This window comes from Neltuma alba, unplaced genomic scaffold (genome assembly GCF_004799145.2).
Source record: "Neltuma alba isolate B1F8T4 unplaced genomic scaffold, ASM479914v2 tig00006604_pilon, whole genome shotgun sequence".
NCBI lineage: Eukaryota > Viridiplantae > Streptophyta > Magnoliopsida > Fabales > Fabaceae > Neltuma > Neltuma alba.
The window spans coordinates 1-22,454 of record NW_021634510.1 but is presented as its reverse complement, the minus strand read 5'-3'; the positions used below and the strand labels follow the sequence as shown (position 1 = coordinate 22,454).

Here is a 22,454-nt window from a genome sequence, read left to right as displayed (position 1 = left end):
AATGTTAAAAGCTGAAAAGACAGTAGCATAATTATAAAAATAATAGATTTGAATAATTAGTAAAATTGTTGACAAAATTTTCCATTGCAAAAATTATTTTCTAAATGTGCGTAAGGGCCAATGCATTCGGCTTCTTGCACAAATTTTAGCTACATTCGAACGATAGTTTTTGTAATTGAAGGTTTTTCAACAATTTTCTTGATAATATTATCTCGTATATTTAATATAAAAATTAATTAAAAATCAAATTTGATCTTAAATATAAGATGTCAATTTATTTTGCCTCTCAAATTTAAAAGTCATTCTCAAAATTATCTCTTTTTTTCCTTGTCAAAATCAAAGTATTTCTATTGTTGACACATATTAAGGGATTTTTATTCAATGATAGTGATGATTAAAAAGCAAGAAAAAACATCTGGTTGAATTGGTAAACCGGTCAGTGTCTTGGTCTAATTCGAATGCTGAAGTGGCATCAAACTAGCAAACCAGGGGTGAGTTGATCATGAATCGGCTTGGACAATTATGTTGCTGTTAGTCCTATTTTTTCTTATTTAACATCCAATATCCCAGTTATTATAGATTTGAATAAATTTTAATTATGACTTTAGATCAATGATTTTAATTATTGAAAAATTTTAAAGATCAAAATTCTCAATGTTGCTATACTTTATTAATATTATAATATTTTCTTGTATTTTGTTATTAGTGATTAGTAATATTATTGTATTTTGTTATTTTCAATTAAACTATATTATTTTAATACAATCGGTTTGATCCCGAGTTGATTTCGATTTGACCCACTATTCAATCCCATTTTTTGTTCCCGGTTCAAAAGTACTTTACAAAAATCAACTCATGTTTATTATATATAACTAAATTTATTTTCTTAATATATTTAAATTAGTTAATTAATTCTTGAGTATACAAAGTAACAAGCTAATGGGATGACAATTACCAAAATGTTTTTCTCTGTATAAAAAAAATTTACAATGTAACAGGAAATGAACTAATTAGAAAAATTACTTCAAGATCTCACTCAACACCCTTCCCTTAAAATCATCATTGTCTTACCAGTAAACTTGTTGAGTAGTCGATTTACTCTCCTCCTAAAGTAGTCAATTTGGTGGGCGTTGAGTGAATTTCCCCTTCTAACCCAGTGAAAAAAGAAGAAGATAAAAACACTCCACTGGGAGGAGTTGCATTTCATATTTTGGTCGTCATTCCACACTCGGGCGAGCTCGCCGTCCGCCGTTGTCAGCCCTGCTTGGGTGTTCTCCGGCAAGTATTGAAGAAAGTACGAATCCTGGGGTTTTGTCTTCTCCCGAAATCCGGGGACATTGATTTGTTACATCTGGCGTTGAATTTAGATTTGAACTTGTTCCACGTGTCATCTGTTTATTGTCAACTCTGCGTCGGACGCCGTCGCACCGTTTATTGCTCTGTTTTAAATTTGCTATGTTTAATTATTTGGAAGATCTTAAATTACAAGGGGTGTTATCATTTGTCATTCTTCAGTGGCTTGGAGGAGTTGCCTGAATCAATTGGCTAAGGCATCTTCGTTAAAGTGTCTAGAGCCAAAATTAATAGGGTATACTATCAACTATGCATATTTCAAAGATTTCAGTGGGGGAAGATGCCCCCACCGCGTGTAATACAGGTCCGCATATGGCGAAGGCTGACTAATGTGTTGTGAGAATAGGATAGACCGCAAGGCATCTGTTTTATATTGCGTGGGAGAGACTCTAGGCTCTCAAAAGCTAGGGCAGTGTCCGTAGGTTTGTTTTCCGCATTTTTCTTTATTTGCGACTGGTTTTGCTCTATTCCTTGAGGTTTAACCTTCGTTCATTCCTTGCTCTGCATTGAGGTTAAACTGAGCTTTTATATCATAAACAAATACAGCCTCGGTTCCGTCATGCGCAAAGTTTTAATGATGAATTATTCTGCCCAAACTGTTGTTTTGGGCGTGCTAAGTATTTGTTTTGCAAGTTATGTTTAGTGTTCAAAAATTCATGATGGCCGTACTTTGGTTTTCAGTACTAATAATTCGGCTTACAGTCGTCCTTATTGTTGGCATGGTGGGTTCCCCGCAAGGGAGGGAATCGGATTAGATATTCATCTATAGTTTTCATGCATAAAGCCATAAACTCGACTTATTGAATCTTTGATGATTGTTGAAATGTGAATCTTGACTGAATTTACTATTTCTCTGCTTTCAGAGTCTAGTTGAGAATTGGATAATATGGTGCACATAATTGTTGCAATATTATTGGTTAGGATTAGGCGTTGTGACGTGCCTAATATATTAGAGCTACAAATAGATCATTGAGTGCAGGGCATTTGCCTTTCAGCAAAACATAAATATCTGTAATACTAGTGGCCTCAGTATGTTGCAATACCTTCCCACATGTTTCTTATAAAAGAAGGAACATATGGGTTTAATGGTGTACTTATCTCTGATTAGGTCATTATTAATTTGTGGGTGCAGTTTACTTGAAAGATGGGGGAGCTGGTGACTGAAAAACATGTTCGATATATTTTAGCTGCTGAAAAGGTATGCTTCCCATTTATGCATTATAACTGAACAAAAGATGTAATCTTGAGTGGCTGGCTACTTTCAAAGCTGCTTTATGCTTAAGATTTTCATGTCTTTTGTGTTATTTATTTTTCCTCTATCCTTTTCCTGGGCTCTCAGAGGAAAGATGACTTTGAGTCTGTGGTAATGGAGCACCTGAGAATGAATGGGGTATATTGGGGACTGACTACACTTGATCTGCTGGGAAAGCTAGACACTGTGGATGTCAATGAGTTTGTTTCATGGGTCATGAGTTGTCAACATGAATCAGGTTAATTAAGACTTCATTTGATTTCTTACTTCTTTGGGTCTGCGTTAAATTTTCGTTAGTGACTCTTTCTACATTGTGAATTTTTTATTGGATGAGATGCTTGTGATATTTAGGGGGATTTAGTGGAAACATTGGACATGACCCGCACATTCTGTATACGCTAAGTGCTGTTCAGGTTTTGGCTCTCTTCAACAAGCTTGACATTATTGATGTGGATAAGGTGACAAAATGTATCCTCTAGCATATAAATATTGTTCGACTCGGGAACTGCTTTGTATTCCCAGATCCTTTCTTGTGCAGAAGCTTTGTTTCTTGTAAAGTATTTAATGGTCAATAATTCAACTGTGATGCTTCTGTTTGCTTATCAGGATATGCATCTTTAGTTGGGAATATATTTCTTTTCAATTCTGTGCTAAACTAGTTCCTTATCATTACAATTCTTTCTTTGAAAGTTTTAATTTGTGAACAAAAAGCTAGTCCCCATCACTGAAATATTTTCTTGGCGAGAAAGTATGTTAGATCCGACGTTTCTTAACAATTATGTTAGATATTGTTAGCCTGCAAAATGAAGATGGATCCTTTTCCGGGGATATTTGGGGCGAAGTTGATACACGGTAATTTACCCATCTCTATTTTATGATACCTTGGAAGATTGAGCCTTTTTGTGCCTTTTGTCATCCTGATTTAGGCTCACCAAATTCTTTATCAGGTTCTCATATATTGCCATATCTTGTCTGTCAATATTACATTGTTTGGATAAAATTAATGTGGAGAAGGCCGTGAAGTACATTTTAAGCTGCAAAAATATGGATGGTGGCTTTGGTTGCACACCGGGTGGGGAATCTCACGCTGGGCAAAGTATGTTAGAGATCAGTAATTACTTTTATTTTTATTGATTTGGAAATAATATGAAATATGTTTCTTGTATTATTCACATTGAGAATGAGGAGATATATACACAAGGGAGGAGCCTAGGCATTAATGGCTCATTATTAGGAGATAATATCGTATCATATCTAATCTGATCCTATGCTATCATATCTGATATCCTATACTAATTACAATAATATTTCATATCTTTACACTCCCCCTCAAGTTGGAGCATAAATGTCAATCATGCCCAACTTGTTACAAAGATAGTTAACCCGAACCCCATTTAAAGCTTTAGTAAGGAGGTCACCCAGCTGATCACTGGATTTCACATGTCCTGTTGAAATGAAGTTTTCCTTGAGCTTATCCCGAACAAAATGACAGTCAATCTCGATGTGTTTTGTGCGTTCATGGAACACCGAATTAGATGCTATGTGTAAAGCTGCTTTATTGTCACACCATAGTTTTGCTGGTAATGAGGTTTTAAGACCAACCTCCTTCAATAATTGATATATCCAGACTATCTCACACACAGATTGTGCCATAGCTCTATATTCTGCCTCTGCACTTGACCGTGACACCACATTTTGCTTCTTGCTCCTCCAGGATACCAAGTTTCCTCCTACAAAGACGCAATATCCTGTAGTGGATCTTCTAGTGGCTTTTGAACCACCATGATCAGCATCACAAAAGCACTCAACATCTGTGTGACCATGATTTCTGTATAATATCCCGCGACCTGGGGAACCTTTCAAGTAATGAAGTACATGTTCTAAGGCTTCCCATTGTCTGATAGTAGGTGAGACCATAAACTGGCTAAGTACACTGACTGGATAGGTAATATCAGGACGGGTCACAGTCAGATAATTCAATTTTCCAATCAATCTGCGATACCTTTCCGGATTCTCAAACGGTTTGCTCTTAGCAGCATCAATGGGATTCTCAACTGGTATGCTCCCATCAGCATCAAGCAATGGATTATAAACCATAGGAAAACTGTTTGGTGCAGCCCCCAGCTTCCCTGTTTCCTTTAACAGATCGAGGACATACTTCCTCTGTGTCAATAGTATGCCTTTCTTACTCCTCAAAACCTCAATTCCGAGGAAGTACTTCAATGGACCCAGATCTTTTGTTTGAAAGTGAGAGTTAAGAAAGGATTTGAGTGATGAGATCCCTGAGGAATTACTCCCTGTAATCACAATATCATCCACATACACAACTAATAGAATCATGCCGATGTCTGTTCTCTGATAGAACACAGAGTGATCACACTTGCTTTGACACATGCCAAACTTCTGCACAACAGTACTAAACCTGTCGAACCATGCCCGGGGACTCTGTTTCAGGCCATATAAGGATCTCTTGAGATGACATACTTTCCCACGCTCCCCCTGAGCAACAAAGCCTGGCGGTTGCTCCATGTAAACTTCCTCAAGAAGATCACCATGCAAGAAGGCATTTTTGATATCCAACTGATGGAGATCCCAGTCATAAGTTGCTGCCAGAGAAATAAAGAGACGAACAGAGGAAAGTTTTGCGACAGGGGAGAAAGTCTCAGAATAATCTATACCATAGGTTTGAGCGTAGCCTTTAGCAACCAAGCGTGCTTTAAGGCGATCAAGAGAACCATCAGCACGGGTTTTAGGGGTTAAGACCCATTTACACCCAATAGCCTTCTTCCCTGCTGGTAAGTCAACTAAAGTCCAAGTGCCAGCCTGGTCAAGGGCCGCCATCTCCTCCTCCATAGCTGCACGCCAACCCGGGTGGGCCAAAGCTTCATGAAGGGTCTTAGGCACGGAGACAGAATCTAAGGAAGAGACAAAGGCACGAGAAATAGGGGAGAGGTGGTTATATGAAACAAATGAAGAAATAGGATGGGTGCAAGTACGTGTACCTTTGCGAAGAGCAATGGGCAAGTCAAGGGAAGGGTCTGGTTCAGGAACCGGAGGTGTCTCGGAGTGGGAGATAGGTGTCGGCTCAGGATGCAAGATACTCAACTCAGGATCTGATGACGAAGCAGATAGTGGAGGGGCAGAACCTGGTGCAGTAACAAGGGTTTCCTTTGAACGTCTTGTGTAAACATGAGACACGGGTGGTCGTGCAGGAGGCTGAGCAGGAGCCAGAACCGGAGGTGGTGGAGTTGACAGTGGGACAACAGGGTATACTAGAAGATCATCCTCTTCGCAGAGGGAGGAGGTACAGGAGAAGTGGAAGGAGAAAAATAGGGAACGGATTCTTGAAAGGTGACATCTGCAGAAACAAGATAACGATTAAGAGTAGGAGAGAAACATCGGTAGCCCTTTTGAACCCGAGAGTAACCAAGGAAGACACACTTAAGAGACTTTGGATCTAATTTAGAGACAGAGGGTCGCACATCTCGGACAAAGCAAACGCACCCGAAAATCCTAGGATCAATGGGAAACAAAGGTTTGGAAGGAAAAAGGGTGGTGTAGGGAATGGCACCATCAAGGATGGAAGAGGGCATGCGATTAATGAGGAAGCAAGCGGTGGAGACAGCATCAGCCCAGAAAGGTTTCGGAACCTTCATGTGAAACAAAAGTGCTCGTGCCACCTCTAGGAGATGACGATTTTTACGTTCGGCAACACCATTTTGAGCTGGTGTATCAACACAAGAGGATTGATGGAGGATGCCGTTTTGAAGCATGTAGGACTGGAATGAAGCAGAGAAGTATTCTTTGGCGTTATCACTTCGTAAGGTACCAATGGAAGAATTAAATTGATTCTTAATCTCAGCAGAAAAGGCACAAAAATGAGAAAATAATTCGGAACGATTTTTCATTAAATATAACCAAGTTGTACGGGAATAATCATCAACAAACGTAACAAAGTATTTGAAACCAGCAGTGGACACAGTAGGACATGGACCCCAAACATCAGAATGAACTAACTCAAAAGGGGATGAAACCCGTTTATTGACTCGAGAGACTAAAGGAAGACGATGATGTTTAGCAAACTGACACGACTCACAATCTAAAGATGACAAATATTGAAAATGAGGATAAATCCTTTTTAAAGAAGACAAAGACAAGTGACCCAAACGGCAATGTGCTTCAAAGGGAGTGACACCACCGGTACAGGCTACTGCATGCGAACCCTGCTCGTCAAGGAAATAGTGTCCACCAGATTCATAGCCCCTACCAATAATCTTCTTCGTCAAAAGATCCTGTATCAAGCAATGATCAGGAAAGAGTGAGACCCAGCAGTTTAATTGGCGAGTAAGTTTACTAGGGGAAAGCAGGTTAAATGCAAGGTCAGGGACATCTAGCACAGATGACAAGGGAATAGAAGGGGTAGGTTTAATAGTGCCAGATCCAACTACTCGGGAATGGGAGCCATTAGCAATAGTGATAGTTGAAGGATTGGCGTAAGAATTATAAGTGGAAAAGAGATGGCGGTTACCTGTCATGTGGTCAGTAGCACCAGAATCTATGATCCATTTGGAGGAAGAAGAGACAAGAGCAGTAGCCTGATTACCTGTAGCAGCAGGAGCACTCACGGATGATGTGGAGGATTTTAATTGGGCATATTCATCAGCGGAAATCGTGACCGTGTCCTTGGCTAGCGTTGCCACATGTGCAGAATTATTACGTTGCTGCTTATTTTGCAGCTTACGACACGTACGCTTCGTATGGCCCGGTTCTTTGCAGTAGTAGCATATCACTCCACTCGACTCTGGAGTCGCTCCCCCTTGCCTTGAATTCCCACGGTTAGTCGTTCCACGACCATCATTTTGGCCTCGACTGATTAGTGCACTAACAGGAGCAGTGGTAGGCAGTGATGAAAGATTCTCAGTCCTCATCAGACGAGAGAACACCTCCTGAAGGGTAGGAATCTCAGACCCAGACAGAATTTGAGAGCGAACAGTTTCATATTCAGGCGGAAGACCAGTGAGAAAACTCATAATAGCCATGTTCTCTCGTTGGGCTTGTTGGACCTTCAGATCAGTACTAAGAGGCATAAGAACATTCAATTCTTCATACATCCGTTTAAAATCCATGAAGTAGGTCTTGAGAGGGCGATCCTGCTTCTCTGCGCGATAAAACGCTTTGCAAACCTCATAAACACGAGAAATATTACCCTTGCCTGAGTATAAAAATTCTAAATAATTCATCAGTTCCTTAACAAATTCACAGTGAGAAATAGAAGGAATAATCTCACTGTCAATGGAGTTGCGAATCTGTAAGAAGAGCCGAGCATCATCCCTTAACCACGATTGACGGGTGTCTGTGGTCGGAGGGTCTTCAGTTAAATGATTCTCCTTCTCAATGCTCCGTAAGTAGATACGAATAGTTTTACTCCAATCTAGATAATTCGTCCAGTTTAATTTGTGCTCAGTAATCTTAACGACTACGGGAACCACCTCAGAGGTAACTGTAGACTTAGTATCACCCATGAGAGATAAATAGAAAAGAGATAATAAGTCTAGCAATGACAGGAAAGAATAAGTAGCCACAAATGATCACTCCAGGGACCAAACAACACCTCCTACAATCTATAGAAGGCAGGAACAGCAATACCAGTCTGAAAACGTTACTGTTCACAAGGCACAGTAACCAAACAGCTCTGAATCAACACACAGGGGACAGATCCAGACCTGAAAAGTACCAGGGATGCGCCGGAAAATGCAAGACGAAGTCGATGAACTGCTCGGACGGCGAAAAACGCGGCGGCGCGTGAACAGTACCACCGCGGGTGACGGCGCGTGACGGTCACGCGCTGCTCGGACGGCCGCGAAACTTCAGGGATCGGCCGGTCGGCGCCGTGCGATCCTCCCTGGCCGGCGCGTGCTCCGTTCAGAGGCCAAATACAGAAGCCCTAATGATGGGCACAAAGCTGGACGGTAGGAACAGTACGTGTACGGCGCAACAACGTTCAAACAGAGGGAAATTACTCCTAAACGGACTGCTCTGATACCATATTGATTTGGAAATAATATGAAATATGTTTCTTGTATTATTCACATTGAGAATGAGGAGATATATACACAAGGGAGGAGCCTAGGCATTAATGGCTCATTATTAGGAGATAATATCGTATCATATCTAATCTGATCCTATGCTATCATATCTGATATCCTATACTAATTACAATAATATTTCATATCTTTACAATTTTAATATCCTGATTGATGCTCAATTCTTTCGTTGGAGCTTCTCATAGGCTTTGGCATGGTCTGATAATGATTGGTTATTTTGGTAAGCAAATATTAGGTGTATTATTGTGTTTGGTGGGGGTAAAGCTCTTAATCACATGCTAAGGGAGGAAAAGAGTATGTGGAGGATAGTAAATGTTTGCTCCACCAATTTATTGAAGAACTAGTGAAAAATGGGGAAAAGTAAAGACTCAGAATCTTGTCACATGCAATGGTCGCAGCTAGATAAATGATTACAGCTATATACATTGATACGGAATTTCCTTGCAAAATGAATGTGATTGCTATTCAATGAGAAATGAAAATGACTCAGGATCTTGCACATAATCAGAATTTTGAAATAAAATATGGCATGTTTCTAAGCTATGTTTGGTGATAGACTATTTTGGGGCAAATATATCAGTTTCCAAATACATGTGTACTGTAGAATTATTTCAAAGTTAATTGTTTCATGGACTTAGTGTAGAATTTGAATTATTTACTTCATGTTTAGAATAAGTTACTCTCACTTTCCTTAATTTTGCTAAAATTACAAAGATCTCACATCTATTTTTAAAACATCCCCTCCCTGAAAAACCAACAGTTTGCGCCACATTGTAGTTCAAAATTAACTTGTTATAAAGAAATCCTTCCTTAACCAATTAATCAGAGATATGTTTTTTTTTTTTTTTAATTCTGATTATTTTTAGAAGTTTAAGAAAATATCCTCAAATTCGGTTATTCCTTAAAAAGCTATGTTTTTCCTTAGGAAGGCAATTTTTTCTTGAAAAAAGCCGAAATGAATAGGCCCTTAAAATGACCTGTAGATTTGAAGCTCAGTATGATCTCTGCCTTCTGTCAGTTTTCTGTTGTGTTGGAGCTCTTGCTATAACGGGTTCACTGGATCTTGTTGACAAGGACCTGCTTGGGTGGTGGTTATGCGAGCGACAAGTCAAATCTGGAGGTTTAAATGGCCGTCCTGAGAAACTACCTGATGTGAGTAAAGCTACTAAAAGTTGGATGTATTGCTATGAGTGCCCATTTGGACATTTTTTATTCCTCTAACTTGGATTTGGATCATATCAGGTTTGCTACTCATGGTGGGTTCTTTCTAGCTTGATCATGATTGATAGGGTTCATTGGATTAACAAGGAGAAGCTTATAAAGTTTATTTTAAATTGCCAGGTTGTTTTAGCGGAATTGCTTTCATGTGATTTTGAATCAGTATGTTCCTGATTACTTGCTGGAAGTATTAATTTTGGTTGTGCTAGATTTTCTTAAGTATTCTCTGTTGAATTTGAAGGACACGGAAAATGGAGGAATTTCAGACAGACCCGATGATGCTGTGGATATCTTCCATACATATTTTGGGGTGGCTGGTAATTTTGCTCCACTTTTCTGTCTCTATCTTTCCTTTAGTTATATGAGCTAATATTCATTATTTTTCCTGCTGATCTATTGTCCTCTGGGCTTTTTGTCTTGAGTGGTATGGGCACTTCCCCACTTATCCAATATAGTATGTCGAGATTTTTCCGTTTTAAGAATGACAGTGGTGGCCACTACCTTTGATTACTGGCTAACTCATTTAAGAGGAAAAGTCACTCTCATTTTAGATCCAAGTGAATCTTGTTATTCCCTTCAAGTTCAGACAAGATTTATGATATTAGTTCAACAAGTCTTAATTAAATAAGAAGTGAACTGCAATTAGCGTGTGGTCTTAAATCTTCTCCCTCTCTCTCACACTCACACTAGCGTGCTATGTTGTGAAACCTAACCTTAGTCTGATTTAGGCCGAGTGAAGATTTTTGGATGTCTTTTCATTGGATCATACCTTCTTCCCTGCGATTCATGCTTTCTGTTCTGTGTCTTCTTCCGGTCTGGATGCTCTGAAGTTGAGGATATGTGAAGTTGAAGTTGCACACAGGATACGGTACTGTTGTGTTCAGCATAAAATTTTCTTCCATTCCATAAAGAAAGGTGAACATGTATAGTTTTGGGGTGTTGTGTTCAACTTCATGCATATTCTTTTCTTCAAATCTGGATTTTTCTTTACTCATACCTGCGATTATTGAAATCATGTGAGTCACAATTCAAGGCGATCAGTGATTCGCATGGCCAGACATTCTATGTAGCTGTTGAATTGACGTGTGATTCCAAATTAAGCATATCTTGACAGGCATGCCTATCTTCTTTCTGCCTTAGTTTGTTTACTTCTTCAATTTTGTTATTTTGGTCAGCCAGGCCTATGTCCTCTCTAGGCATGGCAACCTTTAGTTGCGTTCTCTTTCTCCGCCTACCTTAGTGGCACATATAAGATTTTAATTCTAGCATGCTCTCAAAAGGAATCAAACCCAAATTCTTTAGGAGAGGCAAGGATTAACCTCTATGGGTTAGTTCATTTTCTTATTCATCAGTTTTTGTTTTCCTGATTCCTTTTCTTTTCAAAAGATTGCTGGGGATTCTCAATTTGTTTTATGTTTGTTCTTGCAGGACTTTCACTACTTGAATATCCAGGAGTGAAACCAATAGATCCAGCTTATGCTTTACCAGTTGACGTTGTAGACCGAATCTTCTTTAAATAAATAAGGGCTCTTATTTCGACACTTTTTCCCTTTTTTTTCCTTTCTTCTTCTTCTTCTTTTTTTGTGACATATTTCCGCATTCATGGTAAAGACGAAACCCTGTCACGCTTGAGAGCTAGATCGGTTTCATATTTGCAAACCATGTAGTTTGATGAATCTTACCTTGGACATAGTAGTACCGTCCATATGGAATCATGAAACTGTCTTCATTGTATACCTAAACTCAATGTGGGGCCTTAGTTAATCCTTTCAAATTCATCACTTTGTGCGTAGAAAATACTTTATAGCAATTCATTCTTGATACAAGTCACTTGTAACGCATTTTTACATGCTAAGAAATATACTAAATTGTCAAATCTTTCTAATTTTATGTTTATTAAAGTTTATTAAAGTTTTCCCCCCCTCTTTTTCCCCTCTCTCCGTTTACAACTTATTCTTTTATCTTCTCATTCTCTCTCTCTTTTTTTAAATGAGAATTAAACAAGAATAAATTGAAAAAAAAAACACTAAATATACAACAAGTAACTTGTATTTAGGATCAAAATTTCTCTCTACAAATGATTATATTTAGAAATAGAGTGGTATGAAGATTTTCCTTTCCTTGCTTAATTTCCAACTACTTCCTTAATGGCTTCTCAAGTTGTACCACATTTTAAGAATTTTCTTCAGTCAATAAATTGAACGGAGAATGGTGGATTCACGGCTATTGTTTTTTAAAGCCTGGATCACTAATTGAACATTTCATGCGTGACCAAATTCTTACAGAATACAATTTTCAGAGCTATATTTCTGCAGTATAATCACGGCAAATATTCTGTGGACAATTTCGTATGTTTTTAGAAAAATACCTGTGAGCCTCAAGTTGGACAATCTTGTACATGTGCTTTACCTGTGATCAACGAAAAAGAACAATAATTTCAGTCCCCAACAAAATATAAAAAGTAATGCTCATGCTTGATTTATCCTTGGAATGCGATCCAGAATTTTCGAAAGCCGCTACGTTTTCTTCACATTTCGCATAAGCAAGCCAAGCAAGTTATTGCTGGCATTGTGTTATTAACTTTTTATTTTATTTCATAATATTAATTCGTACTATGGCGATTTTGTCGAAGAACTAAATTTAGTAGTCATGCATAACCACCACAAATTCATTTCCCAGCTCATTTTTAACACCTTGTAATTTTTAACAGAGCTGTCTCTTAATTAACTGATTAACTAACTCATTCATAATAAAGCCATAGATTCCAATTGGTCGACTTAGATCGTAAAATTTAGCATGAATTATGGATTTACTTCAATAAGAATTACAGCAATATTCAGTTTTTTAGTACTTCCTTCCATCTCGCTCAGATCTGACCAGAATCATAACAATATTTAGCAATAAACTGACATTTAAGAAAAGGAAAGCAAACAGATCTGACATCCCACTCTCTCATCTCGTCCCTTACAAGCGATCAAAAACAGAAGGAGCTCGACCTGCCCTTACCTGCATTGCTCATCGAATGCAGTGAAATCAGACGATGAATCCGTATGTTCTTGGCTCTTTATTCTGTTGTCAACTTTCCAGGTATGTCTTAGTTTTCCTTCTTTTCTTTTTTTCCCGCCAAATGGTATATATTCTGTGAACTTTTCATGCATATCTGCTTAATGTTTGCGCTGGCAGTAACCAGGAGGTATAAAGATATGTATATTGTTTTTATAAATTCGATAGATTGCACGTCATGAGTAGAAAATTGCGACAAATTCCTTATTTTAATTCCTAGTCACGCAAGTTACAAAAACTAGGCCAGATGAACCCTAATATTGAATATTAATATTTAGTCGTCTTCTTGAATGATGCTGATGCATGACATGAGGTTGCACAACATCAGCCTTAACTCAGGAGAATCGGCCAAATTGAAAGGGCAGTGGCATTCTAAAAAATTAGTTTCAACATTAACACACTGTTTGGCTCAACAGAGAGAAATGAGGGGGAATTTTAAGATCCCTCGTGGAGAAGGAATTTTTATGATACCTTATTTAGTTTTAATAGAAAATTGACTACCCTAACTTTATAAATGTTAAATGAAATTTCTCACTTTTCTATTCTATCAAGATATAAATACATATAATGCAATTGATTAACTTTGACTCATATGACACTATCACACACGTAGGATGTTAAATAAAATTTCTCACTTTTCCATTCTATCAAGATAAAAACCCATGAGTGATAGGTTTCAATTAAAGCATTCAAGGTGAAAAAAAATATTGCATAAAACAATAAAATTAGAAAAAGAAGAAGAAGAAGACAGGCCTAACAATACTTTCCAATTTTGGAAACAATTTTTGAAATTTAAAATTTTATTTCTCAATCAATAAAGCATGAGAGGAAGTAAAATATTTTAGTTAGGTTAATTTTAAAATTAAAAATTTTATTTTTCATCTTTTCTACAAAAAATCCCCACTTCTAAAGAGAAAGCTGGAAGGATAAAAAGGTGAAAAAAACTCCTCCCCTCCCTAAAAGTTATTTCAACCAAGTAAGAAGGGGAGTTAAAAAAAAAAAAATATACTAGCCAAACAACTTCCCTCCCCTCCAAAAACCCGTACCAAAAGTGTGTAAGATTAAGTTGATATCTAGGATGAGACCTATGTCACTTAAGATGTTGATTCGACTACAATACAAATGGCGTGGAGCAAAAAAGTGAAGCACGAGTGAGTTGTCAAAACAAAATAAAAACTGCAAATAATAAATATAGCAGAGAAAATCACACAGAACCAACTCGTTGGCTTCATAAGATCACAACATTGATGTATCTTTATACAAACAAGGGCAGAACGATTATATGCAAGTACAAATACGACCTGCATCAGCCAGCCTGTTCTGTTTTTGAATTACAAATAGAAAATAATAATATCAAGAACGGCAGTAAAAAAAATAAAAAATTCTATGGGTGACACATCTTTCTCATAGGGTAGATGAGGAAAAAAATCAGGCCTTTATAATCTTTATTTCCAAGCTACAGCATCGATATCATCCCTGGCTTGTTTGTACAATTCAAGCCTCTTAGCTATTTGTGTTCTCCTCTCCATAAGCGCTGGGTCTTCATCCAACATGGCCCCCAACTGCTGCTTCTGAAAGATAACCAGACAACATTAGCATAAAAGGTTTTCGCAATATAAACTGACATCAAATATCATGCTTGCAACCAGATTAATTGTCTAACACTATACCTTGATAAACCCTCATACAAAAGATTTGGGTTCAGGTACGAACGAAATCCTCTTAGAAGTTCATTTTAGTTATCAAAAAGAGGCAGTAAAAGTTCCGTTTGGTACGAAACATTAAAGATAAGGGATAAAGATTGGGATTACAATTGAGAAAAATCATTAAAATAGTATTGGGAAAACCATATTAGAGGTACTTATACTTTTTTTCAATTTTTAATTTGGTATCTATGTGTTTTTTGTTCTTAACTAAATCTTTATTTTTCCTCTATTAACATCATTAATCCTTATGTTAAGACTAAAAATATTAATAGAACAAAGTTATAAGAGCTAATGTTGTTAAAAAGATAAAATTAAATGTTTAATTAAAGGGGAAAAAACACATAGGTACCAAATTAAAAATTGAGAGAAAGTATAGGTACTTTCAATATGGTTTTCCCAATAGTATTTAACATAAGTAATTACTTGTTACATGAGATTTGGCAAACCTATAAAGGTGGGATTAGGGAATACCATTGGTACTTTCCCCATGGTATTCCTCAATTCTATATATATGGGTTTGGTTAATTCCATATAACAAACAATCTTTTATGCTAAATACTTTTTTAATAGATTTTCTCAATCACAATCTCAATTCCTATCCCTAATTTTCAATGCTTCCTACCAAACAAGACCCAAGATTACTTCAACTCAATCGTAGATTACTTCACATGCGTTCCCAAATCAATCGTAGGCATAGGGACAAAAGAAAAAAAGAATTATATCAAGTGGATATGGCAGACACGAGAGTTTGTCCGACACTCCAACATATAGAGGAAGCAAAAAGATCCAAACTACCTGAAAATTATAATGAAAATCTATCAAAAAGAAAATAAGGGGGTCAAGCAGTCAGAATCACATGAAAAAACAAAAAAAGTTGAATTATGGTCATACTCAACTTTTAGGCATGTATCCTTTCTCATCCTTGTCCGTCAATAAATTCAAATGTTTAATCTACCAATTTAGTGACGCAAGATTCATTATATTTAACATCTTACGACATAGACCCCATGATTTGCGCCACAATCAAGATCAACAAAACCAGGAAATTCAATAAGTTCTCTGTGGACACAACAAAATGAAAGCCTTGCAAATTAAGTAAACTAATGCCAGCAACGAAACAATTTTTTTGCTCGACCATGCAAAAACGATTTCGGGAAGGAAGTAGAGTTTATGTATACAAATGCAAACATCAACCAGGAGATATCATATCGTACCTCTTTCTTTCCAACTTGAACATAAAAGTGGTTCAGCAATGATCTCTTAGCCTCCCTTACTTGACAATAAACCACAGCCTTTGGTATGGAATTTCTTAGCGTATCGCAAACCATGTTGATGTAGGCACTAACATTTGATCCTGAAACAAGGAACAAAGTAAATTTACAGAATAAAAAATCTACTCCCGTCTCCCCAGGGGGGAAAAAAAAAATTATGACTGCAGACCTTTCCATGTCAATAAATCAATTCAGGTTAAATTATTAATTATTAATATCCAGAATAAGTAGAACTATGAAATTTAAATCCAAACACTGCAAGAGACCCAAAAGTAATGAAAGTTCAACACACTAAACTCGTAATCTTGTAGGATAAAGAGCTCATGAAAATTACATGGGAGATAACAGGAGATATTCAAAGTCCTAATTTACTCAATATAAACATATATGTGATTCATGTGATGAGATGGCTTGTGGGAAATTACATACCAATCCTCCTGAGGTGATTATCTGTGAAACTGTCCTGACCAGGCCGATTAGGAGTTTTTTCTGGTTCAAGATTATGAATCTTCCGGAAAAATTCCGCTGTTAATAGCTAGACTCCATATCAACCAGCCGCAGAACTGTCTTCCTACTTTCTTCTCGAAATCTTTCCAATGCTTCATTCGCTGCAGCTGCTATGTCAGACTGAAGTGTTGGAAATCTTCGTAATTCCTGCATTTAAAATAAAAGCATTCTTGTGAAATAATCGCTTGCAGCATCTATTTGTCCAATGTATGTTATATGGTTCAGTTTATGAGAAAAATAACCTTGTAAAAGTGATGCTAAATAGCACTTTTTGTAAAATGCTAAATAGACCGAACAGTATGCACAAGTAACATTGCAAATCTCATTGATATGAGGATCTGGGTGCATTTAAGGGAGGGGAAAATTTAATAATTCACTATGAACTGGCGAGGATGAATTCCGCTCCAAACAACTCAGTCTCACGCCAAATATCAGTTTCAACATCGATTATCACAATAAATAAAGTAGAATGACAGAATAGAAAACCCATGTTGACGAAATAGCTTGAGCTATTTACTAATTTCTCCTTGTACATATATAATAGCTTAGTTTCTTAAAATCTAAGTAGTGCGGTTATGTTTCTCTTTGAATTACATCACAAACTAGAATAAACCCCAAGCATCTGATGAAGTCTGAGATTAGCTATATTATTCACAGCATATAAAGAGTGCTGCTTCCTATAACAGAAAGATTGATGGATAGTTCAAAACATTACAATTTGAATATGACCTACATGTGTGTCTATGTTTGTTCTGTGAACATCACCAGTATTATATGAAAATCACAGAAGAGTCTGAAAGAGTAGTATCATCTCAAAGCCCTGCTTACCTCAGTTTCAGATATTGACTTCCGTACAAGTTCCTTTAAAACAAAATGAACCTGAGGAAGAGGGAAAAAAAATCAGATCACAAGTACATGGAGAGAATTAGGCCAGAAATAATGGGTAACGCAAAACAAAGAAACAAATTAACTAAGACCATTTCTTAGAGTTTTTTAAATTTACTTTCACCTGACTACTTGAGTACCAAACGGTGGATATACAAAATCACAGGTTAAAAAGCGAAAACATATTATAGACTGAAACCTGACAGAAGCATCTATGAAGAAATCTAAAGGTTTCAAAATATATGGTTTTTGAGGTCAAGAATAAATGGGATAAATCTGCTGCTTGGGAAATGATCTATGGTCAGTCTATCACAATTTATCATGAATAGATGAGACTATATGTGGTTTCCAAGGCATTCTGGATAGATAAGATTGTATGCCCTTGAAGATAGCTAATGAGATGGTTCTCACTTAGAATATAGTACATTCTTGCCATTTGAAATGCTTCAAAAGTACATTCTCATAACCTAGAAAAATGCACTTAATGTATTTGAAATGTTGACAAGTTTACAGGTTTATGGATTATGGATGGTTATATTAGACGTAACCAAGTGCATTTAGTGCATATTAGTATTTGATAACTCAATTAGGTGACAGACCAAGAGAACAGAAAACATTCGTTGGAGCCACATCAAACAAAAACAATAGAGTTTGAAAAAGATTACGGCATCCACTGAGGCTTCAGCCGGGCCTTTGAAATAGCTGATAGATCCATCTATAAGTCTTCTATATCCTTGTTCCGGAGCAATCAAATGGGGCTGATACCCGTCAGCTTCCGTAACAACTCTCTGGACATTTTTTAAAGAAAGATGACGATCAAACGGGAGCTTTTTCAAAGCAGCTGGTAATTGGTTGTCAAAAACTCCATATATCCGGTCACCACCAGCACGCCTGAGAATAGCAGTTGGTTAGAGATAAACCCCCCCAAACACAGTAAATATTAAAAACAAAAGATTAGTTGTCAGATTAAGATGTTCCTGAACTTTAAACTAATGCTAAAACCAGGCACGAACCCCCATCCAGATGTTCCTTAACCTCTTCATAAAAGAAGAGACATATCTTCTATTTTACCAGACACAAGAAAAGCAATCTTTCACCATGAAGCATAAGGTAATAGACAGTCAAACACTTGCACATGAATGTACATGGTACATGGTATATTCAAGAAAACGGAAACTTGTGGACAGAAGAGAGCTCTGTCCTCCCATATACGACAATGAATCCATGTGCAGACTGCTTGAGTGTTGTAGATTCGCTTGATCTCACAATAGCATGAATATCCAACAGATGCATTTGCTTGGTAAAAATATTTGTTATATATCGAGATTCTTAAGTGAAAATCTCGTTCAATGTCACTCTACTATAAAAGAATCAGCATTAAATAGAAGAAAATCTTTCTAAAATCAGTCCACTTAAACTAGTTACTTACCCTCCATCCAGGTGTTCCTTAAAAACTTTATCAAATGCACGACACATCTCTAAAATAGTATACAGCTGGGCCTATAAAAACAAGCAGCATAATTTTGCATGAGCAGGAATCAAATAATTTTAAATCTAAGGAAATAAATTTCAGCATGAACTCTGAGTTCTTACTCCTGAGTCAACAGCAATAGGCCTTCCAATGCGATCCAACTCTGCATTAAGCTCATCAATGGTCTTATTTATTAAGGAGATGATGCTAGGTATTTTCTGCCTGATAACTTGCTCCAGATGCTGAATAGATGAAAACCAGTTAATGCAAGAAAAAGAAATTACTAATATATAAATTTCAAATCTGTCCTAAAATAGCTGTACCACAATCACAATGTGAAGCTGAAAATTGAAAACAAGTTATCAAACAAAAAACCTGGGATAGCAGCTTAGCAAGGTATTCTGAGCCCATTTTATGCGCCAAATGTCCATATTCAGGGCTTGTCTCAAAATATTCACGTTCCTTCTTACGAGCAACAATCATGTCAACATTTCTATTTATGTCAGCTTGTGAACGATTCACGATTCCAACCCAAGGATGCTGCAGCCTGTACTGCCTTCCTTCAAGAACCTTCAAGATTCAAGTAAGAAAATGAATCACATTTTAACTTAGTGATAAACTGCCGTTCATGATAAATTACAAATTATAAAATCAAATTATTGAAAATAACCAATCAGTTGTAAGGAATTCATACATCAACAGCATTGGTTCCTTTATCCATAAGGTCAAGTTTAGTCAACACTCCAAATGTTCTTTCACCTGGCACAAATAATAGAAATAATTTGATAAATGAATAACAAACAATGTCATTAATTGGTGGAAACACAACATACACCCTTCAAATTCCTTCCTGACATAAAAAGCATACCTGAAGGATCAACTTCTCTTGCAAGTTTTATAGCATCTGAAGTGGCAATATCTTGATTTGCAGGAGAAATAGCTAGTATAATGGAGTTTGGCTTTATAACCAGAGAGCTCAATCAGATAACATTGAAAAGGCAAACAATAAGAACTAATGTAGACTAATAAATAATGGTAAATTTAAAACCAATTCAACAACTAAGAAATTAAGTAGCCTCTTGCACATTCAGCCAAAGTACCCACTTTCTTCGATTGTGTTGAGAATAAGAGGATGGGCCCACTATTATACATGCTAACCTTTTATGCTTAACTTGAATGGCATACATCCATAGACACAGGAAGCCTGGCTAGAAAAGTAACCCCCTTTAGCACTATGCTTTCTTTCTTAATAGAAATCAATCTTCCTTCTTTAAAAACTTTCATTTGGTCACATTTCTTAGTTTTTTAATCTCAAGCTCATTTGATAAAAAGTAAACAGTTTTCTTCTTTTGGGGGATTAATCTTGGCTCCGAATGTGATTCATAATCCAATTCTTCAGTCCAGAGATGACACTATCACTACGGCCTTGTTTGATTCAACAAAGGGGAAGGGAGGGAAAGGAAGAGGAAGGGAGAGGTTTTAATGGAGGGGAGGGGAGGGGAGGGGAGGGATATCAATGATACCTTGTTTTGTTCAAGAGGGGAGGGAAGGGGCCTTATTTTTACATGGACAACTTTACCCATATTTTTATAATTAAAGATGATATATTATAAATTGTAAATATGATATATATAAACATATATCCAATATAAATAATTAATTAAAAATTTGGTTTCCATTATTACAGGAAAGTTTCTTAAATGTAAAAATATATGCATATATAATATAACTAATTTTGTACAATCTTTGTGGCTGTAATGGAAGTTTGTAACTTATCTTTATTTTAATAATGAAAAAGAAAAGAAAAGAACGGACATGCGAGTTTGATTATTGGAAAGTAAAAGCCAGCCATAAACAGTTGACAACGTGACTAAGAACCAGGGAAAATGAGTTTGCGAGGGGGAAAAAAGTTTAACTTAGGAAGGCAAATCTGGAAAATTGAAAAGATGCAACGGACAATTTGGTCAAGACGGTCATAATATTTCTCCCCCCTCCAAAAAACCCACTTTTGGAGGGGTAGAGGAGGGGAAGAGAGAGGAACAAGACAAAAAATTTTACATCCCTCCCCCTCCCCTCCTTCCAACCAAACACACGTACCTCTCCCTTTCCCCTCCCTTTCCCTCCCCTCCCCTTAAAAAACCCCAACCAAACACTACTTAAGCCAGAGCTTATTGAGTTGTGCAATAACATTTTTAATCATATTTGATAATTTCCTCTTGCCATTCATACGAGTTGTACAATTACCTTCTCAACATAAGATCGAACCATGTTTTCAATATCTTCAACAATAGTGTCCGGTTGTCCCTCTGTAAAAGAAGCCAAGATTTCATCATCCATTACAAATTCTAGTGATTCCCGTTTTTTTTTTTAAAAAAACTGCCACTTGATTTGCCCATATATACTGGGGCATATGCTGAAATTTACCTACTGCAACCTTGGTTAGTCCAGGGAGATCTATGAGTGTTAAGTTTACAACTGCATACAAAGCGAGGAGGGCATCATTAGTAAAAAAGAAAAAAAAATAAGTATTCTCATCCTGACAAGAGAGATGTAGCATAAAAGGAAAAACATAGTGTTCTGCAGTTAATAAAAATCATTTGAGCCATGTTTAGCAAAATTTTGTACGCTGTTAAGGCAGTATAACTGAATGTTCAGAGAAAACAGATTAAAAGACAGATCTGAAGCCAACTGCAAACTATATCAAAGCTATCCATTTCAACAAATTATTGTTACAGCTTGGTATACGATTATCCTTATATGATCCTCATAAAATCTTTTCCTCCAGAACTTGAGATTAGATAGAACTTTTAAACAACGAAAATTGCAAAAATTAATGGCAGTTAAAATTTTAAACACGGTCAGGGTCCACACTAGAATGATCACCTTAGCAAACAAATTAACAAAATATTACTAGCATGGCATTTATAATATTATCAGGGTGTAATGCTGTTACAAACCGTGAGGAGAATATATGCTGAGGTGAATTGGAACATTAGAAATTTGCTTTGTCTTTCCAGTAACACGATCTGTTTCATCTGCAATTTCTTTTCTCACAGCAGCTGCATGGACAGTGAAACAAAACCCACAAAACTTTATTACAGTTAACAGTCATTAACTACTTACTATTACAAGATTGATTGTTGTTGATTACAGTTGAAATTTCAACGAACAAGCAACCACTAGTGATTAGTAAAAAAAACTGCCTTTCAGCTTTCCTCCCCTGGGGGGATGCTTTCTGTTTCTTTCCTTCTTTTTTTTTTTTTTTTTTTTAAAATGTCAGTATATCACGTCTTATAATCTGTGACGATTTTTGCTTTAAAAATAACAATAATTTTGAATATGGGAAATCATTGAAAAATTGATCAGAATGGTACAATATACTATGCATAATACGTAATTAAATCTATCACCGTCTATGGGAGGTTGAAAGCTACATTGAACTCAATTGAAAATAAGTTTGAAGTTGTTGACGAAGACAAACTGTTTTCCTAGACCAACACTGATCCTAGCTAATTTGAGATAGACAGGCTTATCAATAAAAATGAAATGCGGAACATGCAAGTGACTGGACATGAAGATATCTGAATTCACATCAGTGCTGCATATCTTATTTGGACAGCAGTC

General features: G+C 36.7%; 1 protein-coding gene and 1 pseudogene across 4 annotated transcripts; one reads left to right on the top strand and one right to left on the bottom strand.

Moving 5' to 3' along the window:
* Positions 1-1,234: 1,234 nt before the first annotated feature.
* On the top strand, positions 1,235-11,803 carry LOC114750680 (geranylgeranyl transferase type-2 subunit beta 1-like). 4 transcript variants are annotated; one of them, XM_028939278.1, is made up of 10 exons: positions 1,235-1,294; positions 2,486-2,551; positions 2,693-2,843; positions 2,957-3,073; positions 3,391-3,457; positions 3,553-3,701; positions 9,728-9,861; positions 9,952-10,050; positions 10,169-10,244; positions 11,356-11,803. In XM_028939278.1, exons 2-10 carry the CDS (start codon positions 2,498-2,500, stop codon positions 11,445-11,447), a joined length of 939 nt encoding a protein of 312 aa, XP_028795111.1. In that variant the 5' UTR covers positions 1,235-1,294; positions 2,486-2,497; the 3' UTR covers positions 11,448-11,803. The 4 variants fall into 4 exon arrangements, with proteins under 4 accessions (XP_028795111.1, XP_028795108.1, XP_028795112.1 ...); XM_028939275.1 differs by having other exon boundaries at positions 9,952-10,089; XM_028939277.1 differs by lacking the exon at positions 1,235-1,294 and adding an exon at positions 1,541-1,775 and having other exon boundaries at positions 9,952-10,089.
* A 2,391-nt stretch (positions 11,804-14,194) lies between these two features.
* LOC114750656 (dynamin-related protein 1C-like) lies at positions 14,195-21,920 on the bottom strand (annotated as a pseudogene).
* Positions 21,921-22,454: the final 534 nt, after the last annotated feature.

Bases quoted from the DNA above. Each gene is read 5' to 3' on its own strand.
- LOC114750680 (XM_028939275.1), top strand. From the start codon at position 2,498: ATGGGGGAGCTGGTGACTGAAAAACATGTTCGATATATTTTAGCTGCT. The intron at 2,552-2,692 runs GTATGCTTCCCA...CTGGGCTCTCAG, and splicing joins ATATTTTAGCTGCTGAAAAG to AGGAAAGATGACTTTGAGTC. The intron at 3,702-9,727 runs GTATGTTAGAGA...GCCTTCTGTCAG, and splicing joins GGAATCTCACGCTGGGCAAA to TTTTCTGTTGTGTTGGAGCT.